The sequence below is a fragment of the Populus alba genome, chromosome 18 (assembly GCF_005239225.2).
Source record: "Populus alba chromosome 18, ASM523922v2, whole genome shotgun sequence".
In the NCBI taxonomy this organism is placed as follows: Eukaryota; Viridiplantae; Streptophyta; class Magnoliopsida; order Malpighiales; family Salicaceae; genus Populus; species Populus alba.
This window is the reverse complement of record NC_133301.1, coordinates 3,441,223-3,453,723: the sequence shown is the minus strand read 5'-3', so window position 1 is coordinate 3,453,723 and position 12,501 is coordinate 3,441,223. Positions and strand designations below refer to the sequence as shown.

General features: G+C 32.3%; 1 protein-coding gene and 1 long non-coding RNA gene across 2 annotated transcripts; both read right to left on the bottom strand.

The window, feature by feature from the left end:
- Positions 1–858: 858 nt before the first annotated feature.
- Positions 859–2,006, bottom strand: LOC140954919 (uncharacterized). Its single transcript, XR_012168573.1, has 3 exons — positions 1,420–2,006; positions 1,158–1,257; positions 859–942 (listed from the first exon to the last, which is right to left on the bottom strand). It is a non-coding gene; the product is annotated as an uncharacterized lncRNA (long non-coding RNA).
- A 4,859-nt stretch (positions 2,007–6,865) lies between these two features.
- Positions 6,866–11,439, bottom strand: LOC118062328 (uncharacterized). Its single transcript, XM_035076027.2, has 8 exons — positions 10,991–11,439; positions 10,720–10,878; positions 9,909–10,240; positions 9,116–9,455; positions 8,074–8,222; positions 7,892–7,985; positions 7,284–7,355; positions 6,866–7,188 (listed from the first exon to the last, which is right to left on the bottom strand). Exons 1-8 carry the CDS (start codon positions 11,357–11,359, stop codon positions 7,144–7,146), a joined length of 1,560 nt encoding a protein of 519 aa, XP_034931918.1. The 5' UTR covers positions 11,360–11,439; the 3' UTR covers positions 6,866–7,143.
- Positions 11,440–12,501: the final 1,062 nt, after the last annotated feature.

The window sequence follows — 12,501 nt, the reverse complement described above, 5'->3', positions numbered from 1 at the left end:
TTACAGTCCCACATCTTCTGCAAGCTTGTCTAGAGCCCTCCGCAGATCCTGGGAGACTCTGCTGGCACTAAAAAGGATTGGACTAATTTAAACCGGGGATCCACCTCTTGTTTAAAGTGAGTTTTGGCTCTGTTACCTACTTTTCGCCAAAAGAATGGCGGGCAAGTTGATTTACAACACAGATCTGAAAAACGATGAATTTCACCACTGTAAGTTTTTTTCTACTTTTCAGGGATAACAAACCAAAAACACACTGATCACAAAGTTTTTGATAATCTTTTTATTATGTTCAAAATGAACACTGCTGCCATAAACTATTAAGCCTTTATGTCTTGGAATTTACCTGATGCTACCATAATCAAGAGCATGATTGCGCGTACTTATCTTTTACGTGGAACGACATAAGAATCTCAAAGTCTGTGTTTTTTTCTGGCCAGTATATGTAGTGATTTGCTGTGATGGAAGACGAGGATAAATATGGCGATGAGAAGCAGAGTTCTCGAACAGGAAAATTCCTTACTAATTTTTTTTGAGTGCACGCATGTCTATGTTTAGGGTGGGTATTCCAGACTATTGCAGAACATTTTCTTTGTCTATGTTAGGGAAAAGGGGGTGGGAGCCATTCTGTCCTTTCCTAGCATTCAGATAATGAGAATTTACAATAATCTAAACCATAGATGCAGAGTCTCAAACTGCTTGAAATAAGCTGTGGTCATAACTATAGAGAGTAATTTAGTTTAATTTACTTCTATTCCAGTTGATATCATTTGAACGTTGATTAGGAAGTCTTATGAACATGTTTGGTACAAAAATTGCATCTTCGTGTATCCATTAATTCAAAAATAGAGCAATTGCATACCTTTCCCCAGTCTATCTTGAAAGAAAAATTGCAACGATGACGGCAACTTCAAGGAAAAGAAGGCAGCAGATGGCAACAATATACTAAAATCTAAGTCAAGGAAAGAAATTATATGTAAGCAGACTACAAACTTATTAGCAAAATCCAACCAAAGGAGAACTCCCTCTATCAAGGACAGAAAGTGTGCTTATTAAGAATATCATGAATGATTAAACAGTCCTTGGAAATGATGAAGCTTGGAAAATCTCAGAGGTTCTTTTGTTCTTCCAGTTTTGCTGAAGCTAAGTAGAAAGGATGCGAAACAAAGGGTAGAATTGCTGATGCAATTAGCTATAATATAACCACCGATGGTGCTTAAGCAGACAACAATCCCCGCTCCTAAAAAAGTGTATATAAACCTGAAAACAGAAATTGAGAGTGGCTGGGTCAGATGCCCGAGCAACTCTTTTGCTTGGATCTCTTGAATCATCTGTCTAGTGATGTCAATTTCCACAGGCAAAAGCTGCTAATTTTCATGAATATGTCTGGTTGTGAAGAGAAAGTGGAGATCGGAAACCTACCATGGTATTAGAGGAGATGACCCGAGAGGGAACTTGGAAATACTTTCATCCCATTTCTTTTGAAGCCAAAGGGAGTATATGATCGTTCCAATCCCACACAAGAGAATTACCAGGTTAACTATCCTGATTGAGCTGTGCAAGCAACACCTAGCACACCTTGCCATTGCTGGTTTTGAATCTACCTGTATTGAGCAGCTATCACAACAACCAATAGTGGTAGGCAGTAGAGTATTGAGCTCCTTCCAAGCTTATTTCCCATCTGAAATTCCAGCGCCGGCATGCTCTACTAAGCTGCTGCCGGTCAGGAAAGGGGGCTGGTGGGTGCGGTGATATTGATGTCGTTTTTGTGGTTAAGAGAGACCGTATCGAAGAATGCTCAGGTGTGCTTTTGTGAATGCAAGAGGGTGGGATTTGCACTTCGTTGAAAGTTAGATGAACGATGGAGACAAGAAAATACACAGAAGACACCAAGGTGAAGGCAACCTAACAGTCATGGAGACATCGAGCAGCAGGGGGTGGTGTGCCCATTCCTATATGCTCTTCTTTTCTCTCTCTCTCTTTTTTTTTTTTTTTTTTCTTTTTTGGTAGAACAATATGCTCGTCTTTGAACAAAGACCAGAGGTCGAGAAAATTAGCTTCAGAATCAGTCAAAAGTCATAACCACCATTTGGTCTCCCAACCAATACCTTTAAAAACACAAGACCAGTGGAAATTGAAAGGCAAGGTTTCATATAAAGGGCAACATCCCAAATTTACAATCAGAAACAAAATGAGGCTTACGAGGACTTTATTTAATCCAAGTTGACTGACTATTTAATGTCATTTGTTTGAGATAATTAATTGCGATAATACACTAGTTTGCTCCCACACGCCATGCCCCGCAAATATTAACATTTTTTTTAACATTGAAAAAAAAAATCATGTATTGGAAACTATTTTGTATTATTATTTAACTTTAATTAATAGGTCAATTTTGAAATTTCTTTATCCAACTACTTGTCTCTTTCCCAAGTTTTTAAAATTATAACTTGTGTAGAAATTGTCTTGAAATAATCCAATCAACTTGACGAGTCCAAAAAAAATTCAGATGAATTGAGTGAAAAAAATATAGTTTAGCTTAAAAAAAATAAAAATAATAACAAAAATAGACACTGTAAAATTAAACATCAATCAAATACCAAGACATTTGTTAGAGACTGCAATAACTTTATAGGAAGCAAACTAAAACAAATTATGAAGATAAATTTCAAATCAACTAAAAAATAATGGATGCAATTGAAAAGAAAAACAAAAAAGATTCAATCAAAAGAAAAAAATTGAAAGATGGAATTTTAAAATATTAAAAGAAAAAAAATAGCTCAATCAAATGATGGTCAACCATCAAATCTCTCAACAAAATCCTTACATAGCCTAGGTTTTAAAATTATTTTGCGTGGAAGTTTTCCTAACATGACCTAGTCTATCGACTTGACTAATATAAAAGCAACACGGACAACATGTAAAAAGCATGGTTTGAACTTTAATTAAAATTTCAAGAAGAATATTCTTTTTTAATATTGAGACGGTGAAATGTTAGAATCAACAAGGTTTCACAGCTTAATTCGTCAAACTTGCAATCTAGATCATGGACCTCACAAGGTTTAATAAAAAAAAAAACTATTTTTTTTACTTAATAATACAATAATAAAAAATATGTACTCGCAAAATTGAGTAATTAACCAAGTATTATGATATTTGTTTCAAATTGCAATAACCTCATATAAAGTAAACCAAAAATAAATTATGAAGATCAATTCAAAATCAATGAAAATATTGAAGGATAAAACTGGAAAAAAAAAAACTAAAAAGGATTTAGTCAAAATAACATTTGAAAAATCAAGTATCAACCAAATATAAAGATATTTGTTTGAGATAATAATAATATTATAGAAAAATAAATTATAAATAAAAATTTAAAATAAAATATTAAATTGATAAAAATAAAATTAAAAATCATAAAGAACTCCTCCTTCACTAGCCCAAAGGAGCTCCCAATTCTTTCTTTTAGAAGAGTAGGTAATATGTATATAATTAATATAGAAGGAGTAGCATTTCTCAAAACTAATGACCGTTCATGTATTGGAATTTAAATGCTAGCAACGAATTTTCGTGATTTTAAACGTATTTTGACATGATCAAAATATTGATGTTTTCTCTCAAATGCAGGAGTGTCGAAATAATAAATAACATGGCAAGACCGGGGTCGAATCACAAGGAGGTTAATTGTATAAATTATAAATAACAATAATACAACAACAATAACAACAACAACAAATAATAATGAAGAAAAAGAAAAAGCTGATGAGAACTTTGAGATGGAAGATTAATGTAAGGATTAAACAATTATAAAAACAAATGTCAAGGTTAGAGGATCCACTAATGGTATTTCAAGCAAGTATAATATAAACTCTTATTACTCAACTGGAAACTACACACAAATGATGTTTCAATCGGATGATTTGTCATTAATAGCTCATTATAAATTGTTAACATAATCATATTAATTATCTTATTTACGTAACACCAAACTTTTAAATATTATCAGCAATTCATAATGCTAACTTATGTTAATAACAAATCAAGTTCATTTCATAGCACAGGTGTAGGTAATACCATACGGTTGGGCTATGAGAATGTCAAGCATTTGTTGTACCAAGTGTTATACAACACAAATCTAGATTAACCATTTAACAAGTAAGGTATTAAGAATTAATAAGATAAAAGGATAAGACATGTTAATATTAAACATTAAGGTCCATGTTGAGTTTACACCATACTTATTCTTACACCATTAGAGTAACTTTTTCACCTTTACATAATAAACTTAGCTAAACATAATAAAGAAGAGAAACATAAATAAACAAAATAAGAACATAAATAAGATACAAGTTAACTAAGTAAATGAAAGGAAATGAAAAGCATAAACAAGATATTAATGAAAACAAAACTTAAGAATTACAAAAAAAAATATAAAGAGAAAGCAAGAGCAAGTTCTTGATCTGAACAACCAAGCCCCTAAATGTATGGCAAATGCCTCCTTTTATAGGCCAAAATTTAAAACTATTGATTTGATGACTAATTATTGAGTGGGTAGCCAACTCTTTACTTAGTGAAAATCCTTATCTTCTTGTCTGAATAAAACGTCATTATTAGCATTAGAGTTGGAACCACCTATACTTATGAAAAGTTATAGGAAATTATCTTATATTTTCCAATAAAAAAAAAATTGAGGTCATTTGGAATTCTAGAACTCGAGATATAGGTTGAATACTGAACAGTATATGGCCTGCAGAATAGATTCGAACTTCTCCATTGTTGCTATAATTTGGATTTGAAAACAGTCTTTTTAAATCTTGAACTCCACATGAAAGTTGTAGGCCTATGTATTACCGATTTTTTTTTTTCAAAACTTTGAGGTCATTTGGACATCTAGAAACTTGAGAATATGACCCAATTACTGAACAATGTTCTAGTTTGAACTGCACCAACATCTCTTTTCTAAGTTTAGCCCTCTCTTTATCCTTTCAATTTCAATACTTAAACTTATCAATCAATCCTTTCATTTATGTGATAGGCCTGCATTTAAGATGAACATTTACCATAAATTAAAGATATTTTATATTATTAGGTATGTTATTATAAAAAACATGCTTTAGTTAAGGAGTTATTGATACTTCAAGTACAAAATGATTATATAAAACCTTAATAAAAATATACTTTTAAATACTAATCATAGATATGAAATAAAATATAAATTGTAATGAGCGCATATATATTAAGGTGGAAAATGCAATACCTACAATTTTATTAAAAAAAAATTCCTTAAATGACTGTGATTTTAGAAATTCCATATCACATCTTATTTAAAAATTTTGAAATTCCTTTTTTTTAAATAATAATAAAAAATTACAGCCATTACAATTTCCAACAATAAAAATAAATAACGTACAAGTAATAAAGAACAATTTCACAACAGAGAAGAACATAATATCCATTCTAAAAATGCTTTATTTCTTCTTAAATTTTATGTTTTTCCTCTTTCTTTCTTTCTTTTCCCCAACATGTTTTTCTTGCGTTATAGTGAAAAATTTGAGAGCATGTAATTAAAAGTATTTGTTTTATAAACATGGGTGTCCAAACTAACTTGCACGTATCTCAATTAATTTTACAAGTCTTGAAGTTAACGATCATATAAGCTTTCAGTAGCCCTGAGGTTTGTGAGACTCAAATTAATGATCTTTATAGAGTAAATCTAGAACCTGACCAGTTGAAGTACACTCTCATAATTAAGTAAAAGTATTTTGTAGCTATGAGTAATGGAATCTTTTTTACATAATTTTAATGTATAGAGAGGTTTTTTTATGATGGCACAGGATGTGGAGCAAAATTATGCGTGTAAAGTAGCACAAATGAATAAAAAAAATATAATTTATTGCCCTATTGTTTTTGCTCATGTTTAATCTTGATTGATCGAAGAAAATTGATAGCTTAACGTTGGTTGTTGTAAAACATTTTTATTTATGTTGTGTTTTTATTAGAAAGTAAGGTGATATGAGACGAATATATAAGAGTTTACAGAATTAGTTTTTTGTTTTAAATGCTCGTCCATCTTGATTGGTGTAAATTTGTCAATATATCGTTTTGTAAAGAGATTTCATGCCAAAAGACATGACCATTTTTATGAAATAATTTTGTTATCCTGCAAATGCAATAGAATTAACATGGTATGATTGTTTATTTTTCTAAATTATTTATTATATAAAAGAAGTTTTTTTTTTCTTTTTTCATTGCATCTTAATTTAAAAGCATGATAAATATTGGTTTTCAAAATAAAACATTAAAATATTATTATTTTTTTAATTTTAAAATTTATTTTTAACACCAATACATTAAAATGATTTAAAAATAAAAATATATCTCCCATCTTGTCATTTTGTTCATTTCTCTAGTGGGCATCTCAGTGTATAAAAATGATTATTTTTTGTTTGATTTAGTTTTTATAAAAAAAAAATAACCAAACTGAAATTATTTTTTTTCAAAAATACTAAAACTTATTCAAACTGGCCGATTTCGGTTCGATTTGATTTTGTAGGATAAAAATCAATTTGGCTCAATTTTTTTGATTTAGCTTAGTTTTTTTGATTTAGCTCAATTTTTTTCTAGTTTTTTTCGGTTTAAATTCGATTTAATTTTTTCAATTTTCAGCTTATAAATCCAAACTAAACCAAACCTACCCAATCAATTTTTTCAAAATTTAATCATTTTATTCAAATTTTTTTACAGTTTGATTTTTTCATTTTTTTTATTTTTTTCAGTTTTCTCAATTTAATCTTTTTTTCTTCTCACCCTTCCCAGTGTGCATCATTATCACAATGACAGAAGCATAAAATCATCCCAAGAATCCAAGTACAAAGAATAGTGCCACTTGTATATCTCATGAACTATGGGAATCGCATAGCAACAGCATGAAGCAGACAAGGATCCTTCAACCTGATTTCTCTCTTCTTTTTTGGGCCCAAAATGCAGGGGCTGAAGATTACACTTCAGAGCTAACAAAGTTGCACTAATTCAGAAATTAAAAATAGACAAGGCAGAAAAAATGCCAACATTAGCAACAAAACACAGTAAAAAATGAAGTCACTAGATGCAGTTTCTGGCAGGTCAAATTCCAAGGAGTTATGTGCCTCATTCCAGCTTTATCCGATCCATATCATTTATCACCCCTTCAAGCTGTATCATAAAAAGGAAACGGAAAAAAATCATGACAGGCGCATATCAGCATTAGTATAAAATTGGAACACCAGCTAACAAGAAAATGAATATACCTTAACAATTTGCCGCAAAAAGTAATCACCATATCGCCTCACTGGTTTGGTGTCAACAACGTGAATCATGTCCTGCAGTGACAAAGCGATTTCAGAACAAACAAACAAAGTTTAAAATAAATACAACCAACTGCACTTTGCCGTTTATAATATATCTAGAATGTAAATTAACTTGCATTACTTAGTTGAACGCAATCACAACAGGCACACATCCAACAAATCGCATAATGTATGGGCCTATAGCGTGGACAACTCAGAGGAAGCTATGATAACAAGAAGAATTGGTTGCCCCCAGAGTCAATTATTATGACCAGAAAATGAGCACATAGCCATGATTCTGTGCTTTTTGATAGGCTAGCATGGATCAGTTATGCAAGTTGATATGGATTTTACCAACCACAGATGTGACTTTCTAATGAAAATATGAAAGGCTCAGTGAATTGTTTATCAATGTTGTCAACAAAATCAACAAGTCCAGGTAGTTGCAGACAATGGAAACTCCGAGAAAATGCTATTGCGTAAATTTAAAATCAAGTGAAACTTTCAAGCACAACTTTATAAAAAATAATCTACAAACTAGATGGCATAATCAATACAAAAAGACATACATCATCAATGTAGAAATCCACATCAGCATTCGATATAATCTTTCCCTCAGAATCAACAGCATGAGTCTTGTGCTTGTATGACATCAGGATAGTCCTGTAAGATGTAATAGCAGCAAGTTGAAAACATCATTTCCAGTCATCCAAAGTTTAAATGAAATAAGCCCACAAAACAAAATACTCACCTTAGAGTTGGTTCATCAACTTCCATGTAATTAGCAAGCTTCCCAACGGATATAGCAGAATACACTTTCAGGAAGGTTCTAACACCTGACAATAATTGTTGCTGTTTTACTTCGTAAAGAAACAACTTCAGTTGCAGTCTGTAAGCATCCTGCAGAGACAAATATCAGTTTGTAAATATCACACAGATGCACAGGCACAGAAGGACCACGAAAACTACTCAAGTGGATCAACTGCTACAAAAGCTTGATTTCGCCCTTGTCAAAACATTAGAATGTATGAAAAGGAAACAAAGGGAATGACACTTCCTTGATATGCAGCCATCACTTTTAAGAGAATAAATTAAGAGGATATCTGTATTGCCCAATCCAGATAACTCACAATGCTTAGATAAACAAATGGCAAAACCAAGTGGGACTCCTTCAGTCTTGTAATGCATGTGGTAAATGTTTGTGTACTGAAAGCTGATGAATCCAATAGCTACAGTGTTTTAGGTGCAGCAGGAGCTAAACTATTTGGAATTTGTAAGAGCTATCATTATCCATATAAAGCATATCATGACATGAATCGGATGATATTATTAAAAAATACTTTCGGAAATAATGTGCTGCTTTAGCTTGGTGTGATTCCTGCCGCTGCTGCTATTTTCTCCCCCTCCAGTCCTATTTCTCAAAGAAAGTAGATTCTAAGCATCTAATTTAATATTGTGTCAGCATATGCATTTATTATAACAAAATTCTTTCAATAGACTGCAGCATATCTTGACTTCTGTCATGAACTGAAGCTCAATCAGTGGTTTCTTGCCAAAACAATTTCATGAAAAGTTTTTTTCTACAAAGGTTAGCCGGTCAACCGAAAGAAAAATGAATATGTAGTCCTATTCAATTATTTCTACGCAGCTCAGTTCATATACATAAAATTTAATTCATGAGTGATTTCCATATAGGTTAGCTGGTTAACGAAGGAAAGAGTATCAAAAAATATGTTTTCTGTTTAAATACTTCTAAGCAGCTCTGCTCAACATATAAAATGTGTAACGCATACCTGGTTGTAGTTTACAAGAGGCTCTTCAAAACTTGGAGCTGAGGGAGTAATGAACTTAGGGCATGCATATGAGAAGAGCTCATCATAGATAGCAAATGCCTCGTCGTCATATCTTTGCATTCTAGCCATCTTTTCACCATACTTCTCCCTTAATTGTGCGTTGACTGTCTCGTCAACAAGCTTCACTTGTGGGCAAAGAGATAGACAAATTGCCAGCAAAGCATACATCTGTTCATTCTTCTTTAGTATTTGCTCATATTGTGAAGATTTCTGATGATACTGCTTAGTCTTGTATATGTACAGGAGAATTTTATTGAATTCACGAATAGCATCCACATATCTATTAAAAGAAACAAAAAGGACAGCAAAAAAATGTTTCATTCAGGTAAAGCCCAGAACACTATTATATATGCAAAATGATAGTTGAGGAGAAACAAAGGATCTAACCTAAAAGATTTGGTCTTTTTATCATTGAGTCGGACAGGGGATAGCAGTGAATGATTGCGTGTTTAGATGTCGCTAAACAGGCTTACTTTTTGTCTAAGAATACTCTACTCCCTCAATTTCACATCAATTTTTTTTTTTTTTTTTTAAAATGTACTTCATACAAACCTTCCTGGCATTGCAGCACCATACCATAGACTGAGAGTTGCTAAAACGAAGGGCTTGAGCAACACAGACGAAATCAAAGACAATAGAATGACAGAGATGGAGTTCCAAAACAGGAAGGTGAAAGGAAAAAAAACAAATTTATTAAATTTAGGCTGATGAACAAAACATAGTTAGAACGTACCTCCTCAACATAAGATTGGCAAAACCATAATGGTATATTGTACTGATGTGGCTTCCAATAACAGTGGCATAGACACCATGTTGACTAATGTCAATAGGAAGTAAGCACTTCAGGCCAGTATGATAGTCACCCAAGAGGCAATGAACTCGCAGCAAACCAACTGTGCTGAAATATCCCAAAACCTTCAAGACATTACTTCCACCACTGTAATCATACCCATCAGTAGCAGTGAATTGTTCAAGACCTTCCTTCTCCCGCTCTAGTATCTGAATGATCATCGACTTCTCCCCCAGTGCTTGCAAGAAGTTCAGCACTCCATACACATTCCAAGCCTGTAAGTAAAAAATCCTTTAATTCCAATTCAAAACTAAAAAAATAAAAAATAAAGCAACCATATCCCAAGTGTGATTGCATGGGTGTGGTAACTATCAAACTATAGTATCCATCAACATAAGCGCCAGAAGGGTGTATTCTGATTCCACCTTCATTAAAACTCCATTGCTCAACCCGTGTTTGCATTAGTAAAGAGACAAGGAACAGTATTCCCTAAAAACAACCTATCTAATTATAATTTTTCCTCTTTCTCTGTTGCTGTCTCCTCAATTTATATTTAGGGTAGATTCCAATTTCACATCTCAGTCAAAAAAAAAAAAAAAAACCTCCAGCTTCCAACAAGTAACAGCCACAGATAAAACTCCACTTAACCATTGTTTCTTTCATTCCAATGCTTCCAACAATGAAACAATGCAGCAATCAAACTACCATTAAAAATAAAAAACCATTCCCAAATTACAAGAAACAAAAGCTTTACCTGATCAAATTGCCTCAAAAGGGCAATCTCTTGCTCAGTCTTGTTCTTCATTTTAGCCCTATACTGACAAAAACTCTGAAACTGATACACAAACTCATCCACCATATCCCATAACCACTGATTCGGCAATTGCATATTCACCACTCCATGCAACACCACCTATCAAATCAAACCAAACACACATCACAAAAAATTTTAAAAATAATAATAATCACAGCTATCACATTACATGGGAAAAAAAGAAATACAAACATAAATAAATAAAACAAACCTGAAAAAGACTGCAATAATTATCCCAACTATCAATCCGCTGCTTAAGCGTAGGAGAAAGTCTTGCATACAAATGCCTAAACCACATCTCACGATAAAGCAAGCAAAAAACATGATCATTGTCGACATAATTAGCGACCGCATCGACTGAAGGCCAAGGGCTGTCTTTGAAGAAACGGTCGGAAAGTGTTTGGAAAGAGGTTTCGTACATCTCGTAAATTTCGTACACGTTTTTTTCTCTTATGTGCCTGTACAAGTGTGTTACGAAGGACTTGACGGAGTCCGGGACGAAGTATGGGTCGTAACCGTCTGGACCGGTTTGTTCATCGTGTCTGGTCGGAGCGTCGTCGTAGTCGTAGGTTGTTGCCATGGTTGTGGAATGAGGGATCGGAGCAAGCAGAATGGGGAAAGGGTAAGAGAGGGAGAGAAGGAGGGGAGTGTGAGAGGCAGCGAGGGAGAGGGTTTAGGTATTATCATTGGGCTTTGAGCCCGTTTTGATGAAAAGGCCCATTGATATTTTCCTGTTTTCAGAAGCATCCGGATTTCTAGATGCACATAAATCATGTTGTGCCACTTCCATGCTATCTAGATGTGAGCGAAAAAACAAAAACTAAATAAACAGGAAAATATTAAAAAAAAAAAACAAATTAATTAAGAACACTGAAACAAGAGAAAAAATAAAAAAACCGATTAGAAAACATTTGAAACTAACCAGAAAAAAAAATTAGTTCTAGTTCAGTTTTGATTTAAAACATTTGAAATTAATTTAACAAACTAATTGAACTAAAAAATTAAAAAATATGTTACAATAACAAGCATATAAATAAAAAATAATCTTTCAAAAACTCATACACTAAAATTCACTATCACGACTGCACGCCCCTTCCCTCTTGCTCTTCTTTATAACTCCACTTGTAGTTAATACTAAGATTATTTTTAGTTTAGTTTGATTTTTATTAAAAAAAATAACTAAAATCAATTTAAACATATTAATTTTGGTTCAATTTAATTTGGATTTTTAGAAAAAAAACCCGGTTCAAACCTGTTCAACTAGGTTTTTCCCGTTTAGCTTGGGTTCGGTTCGGTTCGGTTTTTCGATTTCAGGCTTATAAAACTAAAACCAAACCAGTTGATTTTTTTTAAAATTCTAATCGATTTTTTTTCGTGGTTAAATTTTTTTCAGTTATTTTTTGTTGGTTTAATCTTTTAGTTTTTTTCCTTACCCCTACTCACAATCTAAGCACACCTTTAATATTTGCATTTTTTTTGTTATGACATAAAGTTCATATTGTTTTTAATATATAAAAGAGAATAAGTTCGATGTTTTGATAGTTTTACATACTTTTTTTAATTATATTTATATATGTTGTTTGGATAAGTGTATATTTTCTTTTATTTTTTGATATATAGTTGAGTATCTACAATTATTTTTATATATTTTATAAATTTATTTTGGTTTTGCCTCTTTAATATATAAAAATCAAACTAATTTCTCCATGAAAAAAGCTCATT